The sequence below is a fragment of the Cyphomyrmex costatus genome, unplaced genomic scaffold (genome assembly GCF_001594065.2).
Source record: "Cyphomyrmex costatus isolate MS0001 unplaced genomic scaffold, Ccosl1.0 scaffold135, whole genome shotgun sequence".
Lineage (NCBI taxonomy): Eukaryota > Metazoa > Arthropoda > Insecta > Hymenoptera > Formicidae > Cyphomyrmex > Cyphomyrmex costatus.
In genome coordinates, this window is record NW_017275337.1 from 1262677 (window position 1) to 1285479 (window position 22803).

Consider the following 22803-nt stretch of genomic DNA (forward strand, 5'->3'; position numbering starts at 1 on the left):
TACCTTGCCATTCGTAAATTTCTGATTTTTCAGTCTCCGATTTGTATACCTAATTAAAACGACGACGAGCAATGAAATTTTGCAACACAGTTGCAAATATAATATTGCGACTTTCTCATCGAAGGGCGCGTTCGCCGGTACGACACGACAGTGCAGTAGCGTAACAAGAGGTCTTGTCGTGCCGGTATCGCTCTCCTTTTGGATTCGGTCACTTCGTTTTCGTTCGCCGTTCGCCGACGCATCTCGGTTCTTCGGCACCTGCCGACATCGAGTCCAGAAGTAGCGTCTCGTGTCAGTTTTCACGATTGGGTGAGTGACTGGGAGATATTTATGCTTTAATAAAATGTTGCATAAATTGTTCAAGGTACGCAGCGAGGGCAGATTATTCTTGCCGGTCCAATTTGCGACCCTATAGTGATACTGTAACTCTCTTTCTCCATGCTTATATTGTTGACATTTGATGTAAAAAAACGACCGGTTGATCAATTGGTTCAACCATTCTGGTTACTGGTACATCCTACCGAAAAACTGGGTCGCCACTTCGACCGCTCTTTTCTGAGAGTGCAGAGCGCGATATATGCTGTGACAAGTGCTGGAAGAGACTGATAGTAAAGTGACACATGAGAGGAATGATGATAATGTGGGAAGTGCGTATGATATGTTGACGTTTGTTAAAAGCCACACGTTCTCTTCGACAGCTACAATTAATTTAAGGTATATAATTCACATTGACTAGATGGCGAAACGGTTAAGTATTCGCGGTTACAGTTAATTCGTTATACTGACGTTCCAATAAGAAAGAGAAAGAAAGGGAAACGATCAGAAAAAATATCTATGAAAATGTATAAATTAAACTTTTTAACACATTTCACCAGAAATGGTAGATTTTAAAAACACTTTCGATCTTTTAATTGCAAATTTTAATAAATTTAAATCTGTAAAATATAAGTAAAACATTAATTTTTTCTAGTACGTTTTATTTCATAACTTTATTAACAAAAAGTGTGCTGGGGCTCTTAAAGTGTGTGATACATTCTTGCACAATTACGGCTTGCATTCAAATGATTAGCGGCGACATATGAATGGCACAACACTGATAACATGCAATGATGCTTATCTATATCAATTCTATCATGATATAAACGATTCAACATCGTTTTGACTTTTTCACAATATGTCTCTTCATATTATTTCTTGCATAATATATTTGCTTATCATGGACGCGTAAATATAATAACTTCCATACTTTTACACTTGCGTCTGTAATGTGAATTAAACTAACTTGTTAGAGAATTTTTTAATTTGATTTTCAACTATGAAAGAAAGATTTGATATATGCCAAAAAAAAATCTATTATAAAAAATTATCTTCAGAACATTTATAAAGTTTTTTAATGCATAGAAATATAAATTTGGAAAGTGTAAGCGATAAATTTGTAAATTTTTCTAGATATATAAAGTAAAACTAGATATTTTTTGGTAGAATATTAATTTAATTTTAGACAAGTGTGTGTTCATTGACGAAGAAAAATATAAAAAAAAATAACAGGAAATCTGATTTCAAATTGACTTGAAAATTATATTGAATAGCAAAAAATTAATTTACATTATTTGCTGTCACAATTCATTTTTCACTAAATTTGCTTTAAAGAGAGTTTACATGTACATAATAATAATAAATAAATACTAGTCTTTATCCTTTGCTCTATAACTCATAATAGATAACACTCTATGTATGTTATCTATTATGCTTATTTTACTCATGGAAAAATATTACGTAATATCTCGATGACAAGAGGCGAAAATTGCTTTATGTAAATTAAAAATGCTTAACCGCGGCACACTATTTTCATGCATATAGCTCGCGTACTGAAACTATAAATATATTCTCATTTTGTTGGACTTCTTGTAACATTACGAAAGGTAGCACGGCTTATGCGAAACATATGATCGCGCAGAACGTTCATCAGCGTCTGGTTTAAGATTTATTTGTACAACACTTGCAGTATGTATATCTTAATTGTCTTAAAATATTATCTTCGAGACATTCTCTGTATATTCTTTATATATTGCGCATATAAACCGAATGAAAGTTTTTCAATTTATAAATATGAAAATGTATTAAAAAGAAATATAATTTATTATTTTATGATTATAATCTTGATTAGAGATTTGTGCTGGAGACATCTCTTAATTGGATATGATGATGAATGAAAGATTGGACCTAGACAAACCGCTGTGGAATCAAAACACATTTGTAGGAAGATGGAAATATTTCGCCTGGATGACCGACTTCCGCACCTGCGTTAAACCAGAATCAGAGTTAATAGCTGCTAAAAAGTTATGCGAACAATACAGGTGATAGGAAATACACATCATGCAGTTTCGCGAAATTTCTTTTCTATTTTAGTCGATTTGACGCGCATTAATAAGTTAGAAAATTTTCAACACTTGACAATACATCGAATATTTCTGTGATGTACTTATTTCTACCAATTTTTAAACCAAAAATTTCAAGATATTTAATTTCAACATAAATTTTTCCATTAAATTAAAATTTATTATTGGGAATAAAAACGAGTGTCGCTGTATTTGACACAAACATTGTATTCTCAATTAGTTGCTTGAAAAGCTTTGTACTTTGTACCTTATAGAATTGGCGAAGAGCCAGCCAATACTACTACAGAACAAATTATCTATGCGAAGAAACTGTACGAGTCCGCTTTTCATCCCGATACCGGCGATCTGCAGAATGTCTTTGGTAGAATGTCCTTTCAGGTACCAGGAGGAATGGCTATCACCGGCGCTATGCTTCAATTTTACAGGTATTTTACAGTAATTTCGATCGATGGTCATTGAAGATTCTTTCGTTTAATCATATTGACATTTTGAAGAAACCAAAATGTTTGAACAGTTAAGAAAAATAAGTATTTACTTTAGCTATTTAATTTTAATAAAACATAAGGTTGTTAATTGAGTGATTATATGCTGTGAAAATTTATTTATACAATTATTATAGAGCCTAAGTCAAATTATTTTTTCCTGATACACCATGTTAATTCGATCTAGGACGACTCAAGCAGTAGTTTTTTGGCAATGGGTCAACCAGTCCTTTAACGCGCTCGTCAATTACACCAACAGGAATGCTAACAGTCCTGTGACGACTAATCAGCTAGGTGTAGCTTATGTTAGTGCGACCATCGCAGCAATGATAACTGCGATAGGATGTAAATCGTATTGGGAGAAGCGCGCTAGTCCTCTAATGGCTGTAAGTTTGAGAGTAATTTAAAAACTACATAGAATATTCCAGATTTTACACCAGTAATTGTAATGATTCTTTTTTTTAAATCGAAATTCGAGAAGCAATTGATTAATCTGTAAAATCGACCTGTAAAATCGATATTGAAATTTTGATTTTTAGACCATCCTATATATAATTTAAAACAAAACGTGTCTGAGACTCGTCTCAGATCGCTAAAAACCTAGATTGCTGAATACAAGAAAAAAAAACACATTTCAGAGGTACGTTCCATTCGCCGCAGTGGCAGCCGCTAATTGCGCTAATATCCCTCTAATGAGACAGAACGAAATTGTAAACGGCGTGGATCTCATTGACGAGAACGACAGAAAGCTTACAAAATCGAAGGTATACATTACTTGTCGCTGGTTGTTAAATTTTGTGTATGTAAAATTTGCTCAATTTTATATAGAAAAAATATGAAGAACATATGAATTAATTTACGTACAATATTTTTATTAAACTAAGTTTGCAAGATAAGATAATATTAAAATTTTAAATTGCAAATCTTATTAAATGTAACATATTGAAAATGTTTAACTTTATTAAACAATTTTAGCTCGCAGCTGTAAAAGGTATCAGTCAAGTTGTCATTTCGAGAATCGTCATGTGTGCACCCGGCATGCGTATGTATCAATTAAACATCTCAATTTAAATTTATACTTATTAAAATTTTTGATAAATTTATGTCGATACATAATAATAAATTTAACTAATTAAAGCGATAATTTTAATTTCCATAGTTATCTTACCGCCTATAATGGAAAGATTGGAAAAATACGCATGGATGCAAAGAATTAAACCACTACATGCACCGATACAAATTATGATGTGCGGAATTTCGTGAGTCCTACATTCTTTTTATCTTATTTTTGCTTACCATTATCTTTGTCATTAAATTATTATATTAATTATTATGTGAAATTTGGTGTTAATATCTTAGGCTGACGTTTATGGTGCCGACGGCGTGTGCGTTATTTCCACAAAATTGGTAAACATTTCTTCTACATATTTTACGTATTCAAAAATTATTTTTTAATATTTTATTTTTATTATTTTATGCGGCGTCTCTTGTAGCTCCATTAAGACGACTACCTTACAACGCTGGGAGCCAGAAAACTATGAGCTACTAACGAAGAACTGTGAAGGTGGTAAATTGCCGACGTATTTATATTTCAACAAAGGATTATAATGTTATTATATTTATATAATGAAAAGTTCTAGTTTTAACTGATAAAATAAGTGTTATTCCATCCTTTACAAATATCGTTGTTTTAAATGGCACAATGATGAGGTAAACTCTTCTGCTGGATCAGAAACGAACCCGAAAAAAAAAAATATAACTCATTCAATTATAGTCAATTATTATAACACAGAAATCATTTACATTTGCTATTAAACACTTACGCACAGTTCTTACGATTTCAAGTATTAAATTTTGACCGCACCGATATTAATAATGGCATTTAAATTTAGCATTTAGTAAATTTTAAATTAGGATTTAGTCACAAGACGTAATATATCCACAAGGTGATCAAATAAAATTCCATCAACGCACTGAAGTATATCTTACAATCAGAGAAGTTGATAGCCCGTGATGTAATAGAAACGATTATAGTAAAAATATAGTAAAGGCTATGGTACACAAAAAGAAAACCTAAGCAGCAAGATGTAAGCACTGAGCAACATTTTATTATCAATATATTTACCACTATGTCTGTTACTGCCTTATGTTTTCTACTGTGATTGGTCAATTTTTTTATGTGCTATAGCCTTTAAGGATAAAAGATTGACAATATAAATTGGTGCTTTACCGACGTATATAATTACAAATCGTAGCAATAATTTTATTTCAATAAGCGCTTAATTGTTCTTCTCAGGCATCTTAACGTTAATTTATAAATTTCGTATGTTTTAAATATAATGTTATTTATGCACTGAAATGTTACCTAATGTTATTAATATTATTAAATTTTGAGACGCCTGTCGAAAGTAAAAATGCTGCCATATATAGTGATACAATAAAAACTTTACTACATATATTATTGAAAAACATAGTAATGTGATGACAGTTGTGTTAATAAATGTTATTCGATAATTGAATAGCTATTATTTTGCCTGTACAGCTCTTATCATTCCATTTGATAATTCGGTAGTATAAAAACTTTATAGATTGCGTAAAAAATCTAATAACAGTATATATATATATTTATTTATTTTATAAAATAAATTATTTTATATTTATATATATTTCATATTTATTTATATTAACTACAATCCCTTATTATAGTAAACTTTATCAGGATGTTTGCGCTGACCCATTTTCTCTCGAAATATTTCGTACTCCTCCGGATATTTTTTTAATAGTTCCGATTTCATCGAGCTTAATAGAAAAGCGTGTTAATACACTATACATTCCTGATTTTAAAAATTATAATTTTTTTATTATTTAAAACTATTCAGAATTCATTTAAATTCCTTACTTTTTCTGCGGAAAAATGGCGAGTGCCGAAGGGATCATGACTAACAAACTAAGAAGGAACGAGAAAATATTATTTAAAATATTACTTATGCGTGAAAGGTAATTTATCAATATTTTATCATACGTTATTTGTGCGGATTTGCGCAACATCATTTTTATGAGAATTACCAGAGCGTGCATAAACCGATTTCGACGGGAAAAGTGATCCATGGACGAAGTTGGTAGAAACAATATGATTGCATTCGTTGCGTAATAACTGGGATCATTAACATTCCGGGCGCAGCCATTATTATCCTTGTGAGAATGCATTCAGAAATACCCTTGACAGCGGCCACTTGCGACTTCATGATGCACACGTCATCGCCATTCTTGGCGAATATTGGTATACCCCGTGCGATCTCCCGTTGCCTCATAATAGGGAGATTTACCATATTGCCGGCAGCCACCGCGCAAAATGGAACGAATCTCTGTGAGGAAGATAATCTTTTGAATCATCGATTTTTTTCACTCCTCGATTATAATTATACTTTTTGGTATTTAAAATTAAAAAGTTCAAATTGTATTAGATTTTCGACTTTACAGAGTTTTATCAGTAGTAGTCATTTTGAATGTAGGGCGATTAAAATAATTGATCAATGACGTCTTTTGAATGTCTGTATTTAAATGGAATAGTAAATTTAGGAAAGGAGATGGAACAAGAAATTAGATTAAAATAAATTAACTGTAACAAGAGTTCCTCTGCCGGAAAACAATTTCCTAAATCCTAAAGCGGCCGCGCAACTTGCTGCAGTGGCGAGCATGAACGCCTGCTGGATAACATCGGTATCCTGCGGATCGTCACTCAATGCGTTCCGATTGGTGTAATTGACAAACGCGTTGAAACCCTGATTAACCAGCTGGCATGCTATCATGCCGAAGGCGGATCTGACAGAAACATATAGCGTGGACGCGATAAAAATAGAAAATTGAATTAAAATTGACCGAGAATTTGTGAACGTGGGATACATTATATTTATTATTTGCGCAGAAAGCTAACTTGTAAAAGGTCAACATGGCGGCGGTGAGGGTGACAGAAGCGGGCAGCTGGAAGGACATTCGTCCTATTACGTGCATAAACTCGCCATTATCGGGATGAAAGGCGCTATCTCTGAGCTTCTTCGCATAGATTATGTCCTTTCTCTGTAGGCCCTTCGGTTCCTTCCCGGCCCTGAATGACAGAACAAAATCAACGCACACATTAATGTGCGTTGATTACCTCGCACAATAAGAATAAATATTAACTTTTTAACATTTGATAATCGTATTTCTTATATTAGGATTACTTTTTATTAACTTTTCATACAATAAACTTGATTTTGTCAAAATTTGAAAATTTTGCTAATTAAATTGATAAAAGAACTTAATTCAGAAAAAGAATTCTGTACTAATTTACTTATAATCCTCGCAGAGCTTTTTTGCTTCCCATAATTTGTTCTCTGGAACGAGTACCGTGCGACAATCGGTGATGAAGGCGTAATGCATCCATCTTCCGAGGTACGTGTCTTGGCTCCAAAGTGGTTTATCGATGTCAATCCTGCCTTCATCGGATTTATCTCCAAGATCACTACCCTTCCTCTTCATTATCAGTTCAACTAGTGTTTCTCTTGTTATTTGTGACAGCTCGAATTTATGATTAAAAATATACTGGTATAAACAAAAATATACATACACGACAACGATAAATGCAAAAAAGATTTTGCTAAATCAACTTTTTAAATAGATATGCTGACAATTTTAGACAGATTAAGGATATAAACGGTGCGTAATAATGTTAATTTCCGACATATTCTTTGGCTCATAGCACTTATTTATTGATGTAAATGGTATACTTTGTCACGATAGTGTTTGACAGTACATCATGAAATTAAAATCAAAACTCTCTTGACCTAAATAGATAAGGTATATTATGCGTTTTCTATATTACATGTCAATATTAAGATAGAAAGAAAAAGAGGCAGACTGCTGGTTTCATTCTTTTACTATATACTCGTTGCTTTGACAACCGTTTTTATCTATTTTCAGGACGTGTAGTAATACAGAGTGTATAAAAAGTATAGAAATTTCTGAATATCTTGAATTTTTTTATATAAGTTTTATAAAAAATGTTTCTCTCAAACAAAAAACAATTTAGGAGATTACGCATTTTATACTTACCTATAATCCATACAGCAGAAATGCCTAAATAATTGTTCAAAATAAATGTGATTATTTTTTAAAATGACATATTTCTCGTGGTTTACAATTTATATTATTTTTCCATTAATTTTGGCATTTTTTAAAATTTGTTTTAATAATAATCCGCGGAAGGCATTTGGTGTGAAGGCATTCGAATTTTGCGTTCAGTATCTCAGAAATGTCCCTACATGAACAAAACATGAGAAAGTAGCATTTATTGGCAAAATACTAATTTCTAAAGAAACATTTTGATGCGAAACAGATAATATTTGTCCTCTTATAGGACTCTACATATACGGTTGATGTGTGACGTATAAGTCACGATAGTAAATCGCACACATATAATGCTAATCGTTTTAGGTGTTTTAAATTTAACTTTATTTTCGTAATAACTTAATACGATAAACATGGAAATGTGTGGTGAATTATTACAATTGTAAATTTTCGTATCTTGGTATTCATACTTGATATCTTAGGGTTGTTGTATACTTCGATGTTATACACTGTGGAGCAAGATACTGAAGACTGTATGATAAATTATTCTGGAAATTCTCAACAAGATTCGGAGAAATTTAAGTGATTGGTAAGTAAATTTTTTAATTGCTAATTTTATACATACGCAAAACGAGAATAGAAGCGTACATTATTTATCTAATGAATCATAAGAGAGATCAATTCAAGTTGTATTTACAGAGACATCTCTTACAGAAATCCAATTTAATTATTACAAATTACTTATTTTTATTATTAAAAGCATTGAATACAGTGTTTTTAATATTCAAAGTGAATAATTATAATCATTTTTTCTAGTATTAAATTACTGTAAGGAATCTAGGGATTGGCAATTATAATTGATCGAAATAAAATAATTATCGGAATAAACATTATTAATTTTTGCAGCACAAGATTAGCAAGATTCGTTAATATTTGAGAACTAAGGCAGATTCTGTTTATCTTTTAAAATTCTCCGTGATTCACTCAATCAAACAGTAGATAATAAAATACGTGAACAATTAACATTTTGGTGATCGCTGTCACGTAACATACACGTGACTTCGCTAGTCAGCAGAGCCGCGTTCAGAATCATCGTCTGGATGCATACAGATGTCGTTTTATCCTTGCTGTTCACTAAATGTTAAACAAGAATATATATATAAAACAATATCTGGATTATCTGGCTATATATCTGGACGATGATTCTGAATGCAGCCTTATGGTTATCGATCGGTGTAGACATGACATTATTTGTCTTAGCGTTTTAGAGTGTACTTTCTATGCTTTACTTTAGTCAATACTAAAGTATTTTATTTCATTTGAATCGAAGACTTGAATAAACTAATTTTTAACTTTTAACAATTTATATTTCATATTTTTCATTATTTTAAAATGTTTTGATAATTGTTATATAAAATTAAAGTATTAATTTTTAAGAAATTGATAATTTATTAAATAAATAAATAACTTTATTTAAAAATATTGTTTGTTGATAAAAAATAAAGATTACATTATAAAGTGAAAATAATATATATGATAGTTTCAATGTTTTTTTCAATAAGTATAATATAATATTTGCTTTTGTAGTTGTGTCGTGTTATAAATTCTGCAAAAAGCGCCTGCAGACATGAGTATTTGCGAAACGTGTGCCATCAAACTGTTATCGCTATAATAGAGACTGTCTATAATTTTCACGACTAGAAACATTGAACGTTCATGGCAGACTACGAAATTTTAATAAAAGTCATTACGTATGAGTTCTTGACATTGTTATTAGCTTGGGTCTGTTGGCTTTCTGCGTGGTATATTGTAAATTACGTTACAAACTGGATTACTAATTTAATCGAAAATAATCGAATAGAAATGGAAGATTTTTAAACATCGGGTAAGTAAATCTCATAGTAGTATTTTTATGAAAAAAAAAAAACGTATTTAGTAATGTAGCGAATGTATAAAAATTACAATAAGTTAGAGATTAAAAAGTTAATTAGAGATTATAATTGCTTTTAAATGTACAAAAATTGGAATCAATTAATCGATAAAATCTGATTACTCATTTATAGACAAAATCCGTTTCTTTGCATGTTTTGTTTAAAGTTTAAACACTTATTCGCTAATTTTGTAGCCAAAATTATCTTCAGAATTTATTAAGATATAGATTAACCTTATAAGGACAAACATTATTAATATATTATTAATGTTTAAATATTGCGTCCGACATCTCAAATATAAATGTATACGTAAATATGAACTAAAAAATACACGAGCTTTAAAATAAAACAAAGCAAAAGTTTCATCATCGAAATAATTAATTTTTTGAAAATGTACATACTTTTACACACTCTCTCTATTATGAAACAGATTAATTTTAATATCTTCTACATGAAATATTTTTAAGTCCACACAATCGAATTGTAGATATATAAATAAATCCCGTGTACAGTGTAATACAATTGTTAACATCGTGAGTCAAAATTTTCGATACTATTTTGATAATAACATATAACTATAAAAGATAATTAGATATAACAAGTAGAAAAAATATTATCCTTTTTCCGAAATATAATACGATTATATTTCATATCTCTGATAATGATAATATTATACATATATATTACTACTTAGACAGAATTTTCTCATCTATTGTAAAAATATAATTGTATAATATATATCAATAGAGATGAATAATGGTAAAATAATCAATGAGTGAATCTTAAGTCAATACATACTTTTGTAATAAAATTTCCAGCGTGTATTGATTATATATATTTAGTAAACTTGTAATGGATGAGCACAGAAAGATCTGCAAATGTGACGAGATAAATAAGACAATATTAAAAAAAAACACATAGTAAAATAACATTCGGTTAAATTGAATAAATGTAATTTTATAATTTATTGAAACAATTCTGTGTTTCTGCAAACTTCAGTTTACTTATACTATATCGATGCATTAAAATATATACTATTTATATAGATAAAGGAGAAAGATAAATTTAAATATAAATGCGGATGAAATATGTGATCATTATAAGTATATGACAATTGCATGATTGTTCAAATCTTCAAAGAGATTATTACCAGCGAAATTTACTGTCAATAAGTAAATTTGCCAATTTTCGGAAAACATGCAAAGCAGTTCGTGTCCTTTAGAACTTTCCAAAGTACGAATGATATAAAGTTTGTCAATAAATTCACATGCTTAGTCTATTGTTGCCATTGTTAATGTAAGTTCTAGCTTGAGAGAATAAACTGATGAAATGTGGATTATAGATGATAATACCGATATTGTGATTTTCCTACAATTTTTTTTATTGCTATTAACAATTGGGGAATACTTTCAGGAAGCAATGCCTTTTAACCACTTTATCATGACTCCAACTGTAATATTAAGATTTTTATCTATAAATATAACATTGATTGTGTTTATATTAAATGACAATAAAGTAAGTGATTTAATAAAACGGAATATGACTACGGAATATGGAATTATATTATAGTCTGCAGCATTGTAAAAAAAATTTGAAATATCCGGTGAGTGAATCTAGAATTGATGAAAAGCTTTTCATCAATCATTGATGAATAGCTTTTATGAAAAAACGAATTTAATGCATATTTTCTTGTGTTTATCGAACTTATTGCATGCGGAAAAATAGAAATTAGACTATATATTATAAATATGAGATTATTTTAAATTGTTGTAAATATTACAATGGTAAATCACTGAAATAGATGTAATGACTTATCTCTATAAATACCTTGTCTGTAAATTGTTCACTAATTGTATATCAGTTCAAATTTCAAAAAATTAATTTATGTTGATTTCTCTCAAAAAACGTCTACTGTGCATTTAAATTTCATATACAATAGTTCAGAAATAACATCAACATAAAACGAGAACTAAAGCATTACTATTATATAAATTTATATAAAAAATACATTTTCCAAAGGGTTTCAAATATTGCGTAATTCTCGTAGCCAAGATTATCTTCAGCTTTTAAGAAATAATGCAAAGTAGATGATGCCTTTCAGAAGCTTCTGAAGTCGTTAATTACTAATATTAAAGGTATTAATATTATTATAAAAGCTTTTTATTATTAATCCTTTCGACAACTTGAAATAATATAAACATACGATAACAAAATGCTATGACAATTATGTTTGTATTTTATTTTGTTAATTATAGCTCTTTATTTACTTTGACAAAATATAATGAATTATATTGAATTATAAATCTAATAAAATTTTTGAATGTTTTAATGGAATGACATAATTCCGGAAGGATTTCAAAGGAGTTTATAAACAAGTGAATAAATTTTCTTTTAAGTTGACACTTTCTTAAACGAGAAAAAAATGTTTACCGAGTAAGTAAAAAATATTTACTATATTTATTAATCTATTTAACACTATTGACTTCCACTATAATGGAAAATTTCGAAATTTAAAAAATTACTTAAAAATTCTAGCTACACCGTTTTTGTTAATTAATTATTCATTAATTTCATATTTGAGAGAACGAGAGTGTAATAAAAATATATAACTAACGGAGAAACAGAAATATGATTATTCGTTGCGAAGTTCTTATCGGTGAAATAATAAATTATTTTGAGAAATATTAATAAATATACGAAATATTTATTTTCCAAGACTCGAAAAATTGCTAATCATTATAATAAATTAGTTGCGCGTTTGGCGACTATTATTAATAGTGTTTATGTTATTAATTTAAATTTTTCGTTAATTGAGATAATAAATACTGAAAGATTGTAAAATGGACATCCTAGAATTTTTTTTATCTTTCTACTATTTATGTCCACTACCACACTTGTGCTTTGTTTGACTATTCTTCTTATGTTTATAAAAATTGCAGTTCTAATCCTTTTCTGAGAGATATCCAGCATAGATATCTAACAATTTTATTCGAAGAAGAAAATTGGACAATTTTAATTGTAAGTAAATTTTGATTTAATATTTTAATGCGTAAAACAAAGTTTCAAACCTTTGTTAAAGTATCCATGAGTAATACTTTTGTTGACAGTATTAATTCGAATTATTCCATAATTTAAAGCAATAATCAAACAACTAATAACAAAATGATTGAAAATGATGAAATAGAGACTTTAAATATCGTTACTATTTTCTTGTTCGTACTTAATGCATTATTGATTTTGATATGGATTTGATAGAGTAAATGTACTCTTTACTAATTAATTTAAATAATCATATGCTTAAACTTGTACCTCAATTTATATTCAAAAGAGATAATGGAAATAAAAATAAATTAATAATAAACAAAGCTATCGAAGTCAAAATAACAATAAAGATAAAGTAAAGAGGGCAAATACGATTCGGTAATAAATAGCAATTAAAAGAACTATACATTATGTTTACATTTTTATATCAAAATTTATTTAATTATATTCTAATTTCAAATTGTAATTTTGCATGTAAATTCTTTTAATTACTATATTTATTACCAAATTTCGTATTTGCCCTTCATTTTATCTTTATTGTTATAATGGAAATATTCAGGAAGAGGCTCGAAAAATTTTCAAGCGATTGGTAAGTTAATTTTGATATCTTCGTGCATGAAATGAGGTTCGGGGTGTTCATTGACTAGTATCTAATAATTTTATAATGAGATGAAAAAAATTTTACGTTTGAAAACATGAAAAGAACGGCTATAGAATAAATGCGATCGATTTTATCGCTATCATTTGTTTCTGTGCACTGTTCATTTTATTTGTTCACAATAAAGTCTTTATTCCAAAAATCAATGCTTCCGGAATTCATTCGGATAAGTTGCTTGAAACAGCCGTACCATTTTCTATACACGTATGTACATTGTACAAGAATTCAAATCTTATGTGCTAGCTGAGAACGATGGAAACGTAAATATAAACATGCGAATAGAAACGAATATAAATTACTTCGAACGTCGAACTGCTCTTATCGTTCGTCAATCTCGAGAAAGCATTGATGTGAAGCACGCGTAAAATTCGGGATCCTTCAAAATATTCATACAATCGAGAGTTGCCGAGACCACGATAATAATTATTAAATTGCGCGTTCGATGTGTGCTGTGCTCAGTGTGTTTACGGTTTATTCTGATCGAGCTTTTCGGTGACTTGAAGCGACAAATGCACCCCAGCGTAATGGATTGCAAAATATGTATAGTGCTCATTTTGCTAACCTTAATAATGCTTTTGCTGTTATGCAATATCTTTTTGTGGTTCCATTATTTTTTGTCTGCTTTGAACAAATCCGGACTTTTCATCTTCGAGAATGACATAAATAACGACGAACATTAGGACAGATTTTCAAGTAGTTGTAAGTAAATTGTCGCCATAAACTATTTTCGCGCGAAATGAAATGCATTAAATTACATTCAAAGATTTTGCAACGAAAAAGACAGATTAAGATACATTATAAAGATAAGATAGATTCGAATTGTGGACTAATAAATGATGACTAATCGACAGAAAATGTTTATACCGATAACGATATTCATCTCTGTTATATTATGATTCACTTTATTTATATATCAATTATTTCGTTACAATTTTGCTTTTAAACAACTCTCAGGATTTAGAAGTGCATTCCAGTTGGCGCTCATAATGTGCTTGCGAGTATTATTTGCTCTTAGTTTACATTTGATAAACAAATGACTTTCAAGGGCGTGGTGAGCGTCAAGTGGAAGGCTAGATAGTCGTTCGAAACAGCAATTTGCGCGTGCGAGAATTTGTATTTTGCAATTCAATTTCTCGAACAAGAGAGAGAAACAAAAATATAAACGTACAGATAGATACACAAAAATCGATATTCATAATCGGTTCTTATTTTAGAGAGAAAATCATCTTAAATAACGTCTTAAGAGAGTAATATAGCTCTAATTTATAACATCTTAAAACTATATTTAAGCGCTCTTAAATATAAAAACTGATTATAAATATCAGCCAATCATTTGAAAATGTTACGAAACCTCGGCTATCCATTAATTCCGAGACAATATTGGCGAATAGGATTTATCCATAGAGATACTTCACAATCGTCGATATAAGAATAATATATATTAGTATCACGCATGTACTATTAAATAGTGCAAAGTCGCCTGCGATAATAAAATGAAATTAGAAACATATGTTATGGAGATATCTCTTATTACTTCCATAATCATATTCATTTTGTTATGATTTTTCTTCTGCTTATTAAATATTTTAAGAAAGAATTATTATGTATGTATAAGGAGATTACTAGAATAGTCTTCAAAATTAAGTATAATTAATACAATAACTATAAAGTAATTATAAAGCTTTGCAAAGAGGAATTTTCCGGAAAATGCATAAACAATTGTAAATGTAATTAAATCAAGTATTTTTATGCATGAAATAAAATTCGAACCGTATATTATAAATTGCACCTCGTGATTTTTTAGTGAGAGGGAAAATTGAAATAAATTCGAATTGTGCTGGTGAATATAAAAATAATGCTAAATTATTTTAAAAAATATATAACAATTCATTTTGGCAATATTCATCTTACTGTATAGATATTTTATTTACACATTAATATTCGCTACAATTTTCCTTTTGAAATTAGTAGTTTATTTATAAAGGAGCTTCCAAACAGTCGCTATTGTCAAAAGAATTCGAAATTCATTCATTCAGTTTTTCTTCATCAAAAAAAGTAAATTTATAATTTTCAATATTAAATACTGCAAGTTTAAATTTTACGTAAAGTTAAGTTTCTATTAAACTTCTTTCTGTTAAAGACTCATTTAAAATTACTTTTAAAAAACCGAGTTTCTTAATTTATTTACAGTCTAATTTGTCGGGAAATTCTTTGTTAAGGAGCTAATATCTAACTCTAAATTTTTTAAGGAAAAGCAGTCAATTTAAAATTCTCGTCGAAGAATACATTATAACGATTCTCATATTTTCCGAATTAACCTTCTATTCACATTGCCCCCTTTTCTTTATTGCTGGGAGGTAACGGCAGTATACGAAACACATTGAGATGTTTACAAAATCTTTCAATTCGATATTCATTAGATTATACCAGAAGGTTTGCGGGTTATCGCCGTGTCTTTTTTCATTATTAATGCCAACGTTTCGTGAACCATGCCGTTCATTTCATCAGGGCGAGAGGTGCGCTGATACGTTCACGAAACGTTGGGATTAATAATGAAGAAAGACACGGCAATAACCCTCAAACCTTCTGGTATAATTAAAGAAAATACCCGTGAAAGCCTTAAAAGCGTAATATTCATTAGATGTTCGAGATTTTGATAGAATAACATTGTTATTTTTATATGCTCGATCATATTACGAAAAGAGAAGACCGAAGATCAAAATGATGACGCAGACTCAAAACAGCACATTAAAAAAGTTATACAAAATCAGAGCTAAAAACAGCTTTCTAACTAAGTCGGTACTTGACGGACAGTATCTAAGAGGTAGTAGCAGCGATGCTTTCTTAATGTGGTCAACATGGTTTTTTCTTAGCTTCTTCTTTTTCTCACCTAATCAGTTCTTCCGTCCGCCACGTCTTTTCATCGAGGACGTACATTGAGGGCAGTACCACTTCCCCTTAGGTGGCGCAGTGATCCCCACGCATGGATAATGAAACCATTCAAAGGGGCACTAAAAAGCGATCATAATAAATCTATTCGCTTGTATATGTATATACTTTTGTACATGTCGACAGGTCTTACGTCTGAATTGTCACAAGCCACCATATCGCCGTACGAAACTTGATTGCATATGCAATAGCGCGGTTCGTTCGGATCGTATGTCCAATCCGGATTGTCCGGATCTACTACTTGCGTGGTTGTTGTAACCACTGGTGGCGACACGGGCTGTTGCACTGTAGTTGCGATCACGCTCGAACTCGGCACGGTAGCTGTCACTTTTCTAGAATTTGTAATAGCAATGTGTTGTTTAAACAATTACTATACAAAAAATTCTTCTATAAAATAAAATACAAAATTGTAAAGTTTCTCTAATTTAACAAAGATTTCGAATCTAAAGCGTTTCTCGAGAACCGCAGAGAGTTTTTTAAAACATCCATTTTAAAAGCATCTCTGATTCAACTAAGATATAATTAATCTTTTGACCCAAATTGAAATTTAAAGAGAACTTATAAATATGAAGCGATTTAATATATTTTAAGTAAATATAATTAACTTCTTCGTTACACACACGTTCTACGTACTTTTTATGTTTCTTTGTAGTCTCCTGGATAGCGGCGATGGCGGTTTGCGCCGCGCCGGCCAGTTCCCTGCTGAATTCCGCAGCATGTACGCCACCGGTGTTAATGGCCTCATAACTTGCCTTTAAACTAGCCGAGCGTCTACCCTGCTGCATTGATTGCGTGGCCGCAATTGCCTGTGACGCGGCTGCCGCAATGGCATTACCACCGGCGCCGATATGACCGAGATTGTAACATACTGATCCTACGGAATTAGCAATTGCTGTCGGCGTCGGCGTGACACTATTCGTTGCGATAATAGGCGCAGAATTCGCTGACGCCGGCCGTGACTCCGGTAGACTCGTTGTTGCTGGTAGCTTCTCAATCGCCAGCCTCTTTTCGACCGACGTGGAAGATGCATTTGAGTCCCGTCGTTTCTCCGATCGAGCTGAAATTTGCGTAAAATTTGAAGATTACATCTAAAGATTGTTATATGTATTCTAATTTTATTCCATTTACAAGTTTATATAATTAGTAATCAGTAACTTTTATAAAAATTACCCTGGAGTGTTCTAGTAATATCGACGTTTTTGACAGTTTGATGTAATAACGCTTTCGTTTTTCAAGTTAAAAGCTATTTAAGTTAAATACTACATTGCATTATTAGAGATGCTATATTTACAATGGCTATGATTATCTCGCGTTCTGCTCGGTGTAAAATTGTAACGATTTTCTTTCTGGCTGCTATTCGTGGGTGGCTGGTCCAATTCTAAGGATCTCTTTTCCAAGATTTCGGTGATACCCTTATTGTCTGCTTCCAATTCCATTTTAAACTTGTGTAGCTCCTGATCAAGCCTCCTCAAGTACCTGTCTACCAAGTCGTACATCTGATTGGCTAGGTGTACTTTTTCATCGGCATCTTCCAAAGTCTTATAATACTCTTTTCTAATAGCCTCGTACTCTGCTTCCTTTTCACTGGGTTTCATCTTCTTGGCATTGGAAAAAAACGTCTTCACTTTTTTCTCCAGGCTATCCATGGAATCTGAAGGTAGTTGACGTTAGTTTTATATTTTACAGTTTTTTTGTAACTGTTATCATTTCATAAAAATATATGTAACTATATTTTTATCTCTGTTAGATCAAATAATACATACTTTGTACACCTAGATCCATCTCCCTCATCTCTGTAAATCGGTCCCGTAGCTCTTGTGGAAGATGCTCGATCACTGCAACCATAAGACATACATTAGCTAAAAGATAATTAGTTTTACATTTGATATAAGATAACTATTTCTGAACTAGTTATTTATTCTTGCAAATTTACTTATACTCTACTCCTAATAATCTCTGTAATTAATAGATGTCTTTCTATTTAACGTTATGAGTTGATGACACAAACGTTGTCTTCTCTTTCTTGTCTTTCTTTAAGTGACAAAAATAGAATGACATTTGTGTCACCTATGTCATAGAAAGTACTCAATATATTGTAATAAGTCTTTCGATTGCTACATGATCTTAAATTAAACTATTTTATTTACTTCACTAGTTTATAGTAACGTCAAGTTCAGTAAAATTAGTATCTTTTGGCAATATTCTATTACCAATTTCCTCATATTAGACAAACAAAAAAAGAACAGCGACTATTTATATTGGAATTGTACTCCAGAAAGGAAAGATTTTTAATGAATTTTTAATTCTAAACAATGAAATTGTATGTCGATGAACGGGCCGTGGACATAAATGACAATTTGTTACTTTCTTTTTTATCTTGGCAATAGCAACAAGCGTGTCGACGAAACATCGCGCCTAACCTTTCTACGCGAGATCGCATTGTCAAGCGAACGCGCTTTCCCCGTCGCATTTTATGAAGACCAGGACTAGGGCGCGATCGACGTGCAAAAGGAGGCGCGGGTCGTGGCCCGCGGAACGTAAACAAAAATGGCTGCATTCGTCGTGGAACAAATCGGCCCGCGAAGTTCTAGATGGTTTTAGGTTAGGCGCGCGCCACGCGAAGAGGTTAGGATTGTACGAGCGAGCCGTGTCATTTCTCCTACGCACTTTCGACGTAATCTTCGAGGTAAAGCATCTTCCCGCGCCGTCGATTGTCCGCGATTGATGTACTTGACTAGTAGCCGCTGGACGTCGTCGGGTAGCCGCAAATTGCCGCAAAATTCCGCGGGAGTTTGCAGGGAAACGCGCTGCCCGACCGAAAGCGTACCCCCGCGTGTCCGGCCCCTCTGCAGTCCGCATTCGTATTTGTTCGTATTTTCGGGGCGCTTTCAGCTTGCGAGTCTTAGCGCGTTTTCAGCGCTTTCAATCTTGACTCCTGGAACATTTGCTTGAAATTTTTAAGTGCGCGAACGCCGCTACCGTGTGCTACGCTACGACGGATTTTGTCAAGCGACGAGGCTCGTGCGAAGTAGCCTTGCTTCGGGATTATTTGGTGAATCGTCGCACCCAGCCAGCGTATGTCACCATATTATGCGGGAGATATCAGGGACGTATCGAGGAGTACAGTGCCCAGATCTGGGGGATATTATATTCATTTCATTTTGGAGCACTACACAATTTCAGCGAAATTCAAACTCGTATAATTTTTTACGATGCTCTTTGCTTCTTACATTTTATCTCTTATTCTGTTTCTTGATTTTCTGTTGCCCAAAGTAAAAATTAACAAATTTCGAAAGAGACAAAACACCGTGATTATCTCAAACAGTCTCAACAAGAGAGAAAAAGGAAAAAAGTAAGAGAAAAAATAGGAAGCAAAAAATAGATTAGACATTTTCCGATATACTCGTATGTATATCGGAAAAGAAAGCTGAAAAACAAGATTTTGCTTCTTTTCGTCTTATGTGATTTATTCTTGTTCTTTTTGATTTGCATATTTGTATTGTACTCACATTCTTGATTTTTCGGAAAAGGTACAAAGCGTTTTAGAAGTCACATACATTTGCGGATCATTATTTTTTAAATTTTAATTAAATTCTTATAAGATTCATTATATACACAAAAAATGTAATACTATTCCTTTTTTTTTTTCAGTGAGATGATACGACGAAGTCCAACTCGGATAGAAATGCGTTTGGATGATCTGCAGGTGTATGAGGAAATAAGAAAAGCACACGAGTCTAAGAAGGATCCCGAAAGAAAAGCGGCATCGTCCATAAACCCACCCACGTGGGGAGGCAAGATTCCTCAGAGCGAGATCCAGGAGCGTATTGGTTATGTACCGCAACATCCATCCGCGCACAATCGAGCCACAACATAGCAGTCGATTCAAGAATCACAGCACGAATAAACAATAGTCAAATTATGCATTCCAACATAATTTTGATTTTAAACAGTTGGATACATTTATACATAGATACAATTTATATTAAACCTTTTCGAAAATGATTTATTAAAATAGATATCTTTTTTATCTAATGAATTCATTATAATGATTTTAGTCTAATAATGAATTCAATTTAATGAATTCTGTACAATTAATCACTGGTTATGATAAAAAAAAAATCATAATCTTAAATTGTTTTTATAAGATGACATTGTTTTTATTTACAAAATGTAATTGCTATGTGTGAAATATATAATTAATGGACGATATCAATGTTCTTCTTCTTCTTTTTCATCTTCATTGGCATAGGTCCTGGCATCTTGAACACCGTACTTAAAAAATTCATAATTATCATTTAAGGTATATCATTTTAATATATGATATAATTAAAAAATATTAGTTGAAGAAACTTACTGGCAAGTTGTGCATATTGGACTGAATTTACAGAAGACTAAAAATAATAGTACTTTTTTAATACGAATAAACTTAAGAATGTTTAATATTATGTTTATATATTGTTTCTTACATTGTTTCATATTAATTAAAATATTCTTAATATTAAAAATTATATATTTCTAATAAGGGCTTATATATATGGCTCGTGGTCCTCATTAGAAAAATATGATTTTTATTTTAATAACTTGAGCCATTTATTTACATTGATTCTTAATATTATTGATCAGATATAATTTTATACTCACTTGATAAACATATGGAACAAACGTATCCAATGTCGACAAGTTCTTGATGGCAAAAACATGCTGCCCTATAATCCACCTTTACTGGTGGAGGAAGAACCAATTCTGACCTAACACTGGGATCTGGCAGAAAAACCCACTAAATTATAAAAAAAAAAAAGAATGAATCATACAGAATAATTGCGTTTGTATTAATAAAATTAAGCATGCACAATTCACCAATAAATACTGCAGTAATCCAGCAAGATGTGGCACCTTCAGATAATTACCACCAGTAATATCACAACCCTGTTGTAAGAGAGTCAGCTCCTGATCCAAGCTGCACACATCCAAAATGACATTCTAAAAGTAATCAGATAGATCTCTATATTACAAGTTATCAATTCTGTTATTGTAACCATATCAAAATCTGAGAGAGAGGAAGAAAGAGAAATAAAAACCATTCTTTGTGCAGTGAAGAATATGTTCATGTAGTTCATGTACTGTGTGGCTGAATCATTGCTAGCAGTAATCACCAGCATCCTAGGATGTAACTTCTGGCCAGCAACCTTTTCTCGCTCTAATCGAGCGATGTAGCACAACGCCATACTGAGTGCACCAGAGATGAGACTCTCTGTGTTCAATGGATCATCCATGGATATCTCATTAATGACCTGTTGTAATTGTTGACGTACTGTGCGCTCTACCATGGAAAACTTTTCGTACTGCCCATCCATCTGCCTTATTTCTATTGCGTTTTCACAAGGATAGAGAAATCTAGCACCATGGCCATGGCATGACATTATCGCCAAGTCATTATTGGACGATTGCATAAGGTGAGCATTGGCAAAGACAATTGTAGAGTCTAAACATTGTGACAGTATCTTGGTTTCTTGCTTCACTATACGCTGCATCGGATTGACATCCAGAACGATCACCAACAAACTCGTCTCTATTTCTAAAGATTCATAAGTAAATGAATAAATAAAGATCAAACGAATCGCAATTTCATTTTATAAAATAATGAGTATTACAATAAAAATATTAATATACCAGACGACATTTTGTTGGAATTTTCTCTTTTTTAAACAACTTTATTTTTCTTCAAATTAGAAGATCTTTATTTCAATCGTAAAAACCACTACTACTGTGCCCGGCAGTGCCCGGCACGTAGCACACCACTCGCGACTGTAGCGACAGTGTGAAAATATTGAAACATTTTATTAAAATTGAGGTATCATCTGGTGATAAACATATTTATTACAATAATAGATAATATATATATTTTATTGTAATAAATGTTCAATATATTGAAAAAAGAAATTACCATCTGATAAGTAGACTTTGGCAACAGACAAGTTAAAATTATTATAAATTTATTTAGAGGTACGTATACGTATACGTTACATAATTAAAATAAAATATTAATCTGACATTTAGAAATTAAATATTTAAAAGTAATTTTTAAGAACGTAGTTAATATAATGTATTATACAGTTAAAAATATATGTAGTTTATTATTTAATAAATTTATATTATTATAATTGTTTACATAAGTAATAATGTTTTTTATTACTGTAATAAATATAATATTAAAAAGTTTTAGGTATTGTATG

The 22803-nt window shown here is 31.3% G+C and overlaps 5 protein-coding genes across 10 annotated transcripts; 2 read left to right on the plus strand and 3 right to left on the minus strand.

Moving 5' to 3' along the window:
• The first annotated feature begins 232 nt into the window (after positions 1-232).
• On the plus strand, positions 233-4635 carry Sfxn2 (sideroflexin 2). Of its 3 annotated transcripts, XM_018551157.1 has the most exons (10): positions 233-291; positions 365-714; positions 2168-2357; positions 2654-2824; positions 3069-3267; positions 3520-3645; positions 3857-3923; positions 4041-4140; positions 4241-4288; positions 4375-4635. In XM_018551157.1, exons 3-10 carry the CDS (start codon positions 2200-2202, stop codon positions 4487-4489), a joined length of 984 nt encoding a protein of 327 aa, XP_018406659.1. In that variant the 5' UTR covers positions 233-291; positions 365-714; positions 2168-2199; the 3' UTR covers positions 4490-4635. The 3 variants fall into 3 exon arrangements, with proteins under 3 accessions (XP_018406659.1, XP_018406658.1, XP_018406660.1); XM_018551156.1 differs by having other exon boundaries at positions 273-714; XM_018551158.1 differs by lacking the exons at positions 233-291; positions 365-714 and having other exon boundaries at positions 2000-2357.
• A 933-nt stretch (positions 4636-5568) lies between these two features.
• Positions 5569-7512, minus strand: LOC108782844 (sideroflexin-1). Its single transcript, XM_018551226.1, has 7 exons — positions 7488-7512; positions 7212-7410; positions 6816-6986; positions 6502-6703; positions 5948-6246; positions 5781-5828; positions 5569-5680 (listed from the first exon to the last, which is right to left on the minus strand). The coding sequence occupies exons 2-7, from the start codon at positions 7397-7399 to the stop codon at positions 5569-5571; spliced, it is 1020 nt and encodes a 339-aa protein (XP_018406728.1). The 5' UTR covers positions 7400-7410; positions 7488-7512.
• A 6537-nt stretch (positions 7513-14049) lies between these two features.
• On the plus strand, positions 14050-20552 carry LOC108782779 (anaphase-promoting complex subunit CDC26). 3 transcript variants are annotated; one of them, XM_018551140.1, is made up of 2 exons: positions 14050-14317; positions 20219-20552. In XM_018551140.1, the coding sequence occupies exon 2, from the start codon at positions 20223-20225 to the stop codon at positions 20442-20444; it is 222 nt and encodes a 73-aa protein (XP_018406642.1). In that variant the 5' UTR covers positions 14050-14317; positions 20219-20222; the 3' UTR covers positions 20445-20552. The 3 variants fall into 3 exon arrangements, with proteins under 3 accessions (XP_018406642.1, XP_018406640.1, XP_018406641.1); XM_018551138.1 differs by lacking the exon at positions 14050-14317 and adding an exon at positions 19130-19253; XM_018551139.1 differs by lacking the exon at positions 14050-14317 and adding an exon at positions 19430-19642.
• Positions 15822-19307, minus strand: Ing3 (inhibitor of growth family, member 3). Its single transcript, XM_018551137.1, has 6 exons — positions 19235-19307; positions 18331-18402; positions 17859-18218; positions 17201-17624; positions 16701-16899; positions 15822-16629 (listed from the first exon to the last, which is right to left on the minus strand). The coding sequence occupies exons 1-6, from the start codon at positions 19260-19262 to the stop codon at positions 16513-16515; spliced, it is 1200 nt and encodes a 399-aa protein (XP_018406639.1). The 5' UTR covers positions 19263-19307; the 3' UTR covers positions 15822-16512.
• Positions 20553-20752: 200 nt separating the features above from the next.
• Positions 20753-22261, minus strand: Tfb4 (transcription factor B4). Of its 2 annotated transcripts, none has more exons than XM_018551199.1 (6): positions 22241-22261; positions 21649-22145; positions 21428-21550; positions 21212-21347; positions 20925-20961; positions 20753-20842 (listed from the first exon to the last, which is right to left on the minus strand). In XM_018551199.1, the coding sequence occupies exons 1-6, from the start codon at positions 22248-22250 to the stop codon at positions 20767-20769; spliced, it is 879 nt and encodes a 292-aa protein (XP_018406701.1). In that variant the 5' UTR covers positions 22251-22261; the 3' UTR covers positions 20753-20766. The 2 variants fall into 2 exon arrangements, with proteins under 2 accessions (XP_018406701.1, XP_018406702.1); XM_018551200.1 differs by having other exon boundaries at positions 22222-22249.
• Between the last annotated feature and the right edge of the window lie 542 nt (positions 22262-22803).

Excerpts from the sequence above, each read along its gene's own strand:
- Sfxn2 (XM_018551157.1), top strand. The coding sequence starts at position 2,200 with ATGATGATGAATGAAAGATTGGACCTAGACAAACCGCTGTGGAATCAA. Across the intron at positions 2,358-2,653 it reads AAGTTATGCGAACAATACAG|AATTGGCGAAGAGCCAGCCA; the intron begins GTGATAGGAAAT and ends TGTACCTTATAG. Across the intron at positions 3,268-3,519 it reads GCGCTAGTCCTCTAATGGCT|AGGTACGTTCCATTCGCCGC; the intron begins GTAAGTTTGAGA and ends AACACATTTCAG.
- LOC108782844 (XM_018551226.1), bottom strand. The coding sequence starts at position 7,399 with ATGAAGAGGAAGGGTAGTGATCTTGGAGATAAATCCGATGAAGGCAGG. Across the intron at positions 6,987-7,211 it reads AAGCTCTGCGAGGATTATAA|GGCCGGGAAGGAACCGAAGG; the intron begins GTAAATTAGTAC and ends TCTGTCATTCAG. Across the intron at positions 5,681-5,780 it reads GCCATTTTTCCGCAGAAAAA|CTCGATGAAATCGGAACTAT; the intron begins GTAAGGAATTTA and ends TTTTCTATTAAG.
- Ing3 (XM_018551137.1), bottom strand. The coding sequence starts at position 19,262 with ATGCTTTACCTCGAAGATTACGTCGAAA. Across the intron at positions 18,219-18,330 it reads GATGGATCTAGGTGTACAAA|ATTCCATGGATAGCCTGGAG; the intron begins GTATGTATTATT and ends AACTACCTTCAG. Across the intron at positions 16,900-17,200 it reads ACTACAAAGAAACATAAAAA|AAAAGTGACAGCTACCGTGC; the intron begins GTACGTAGAACG and ends TACAAATTCTAG.
- LOC108782779 (XM_018551140.1), top strand. The coding sequence starts at position 20,223 with ATGATACGACGAAGTCCAACTCGGATAGAAATGCGTTTGGATGATCTG.
- Tfb4 (XM_018551199.1), bottom strand. Across the intron at positions 20,962-21,211 it reads TTGTTCCATATGTTTATCAA|TCTTCTGTAAATTCAGTCCA; the intron begins GTGAGTATAAAA and ends TATTATTTTTAG. Across the intron at positions 20,843-20,924 it reads CCAATATGCACAACTTGCCA|TACGGTGTTCAAGATGCCAG; the intron begins GTAAGTTTCTTC and ends GAATTTTTTAAG.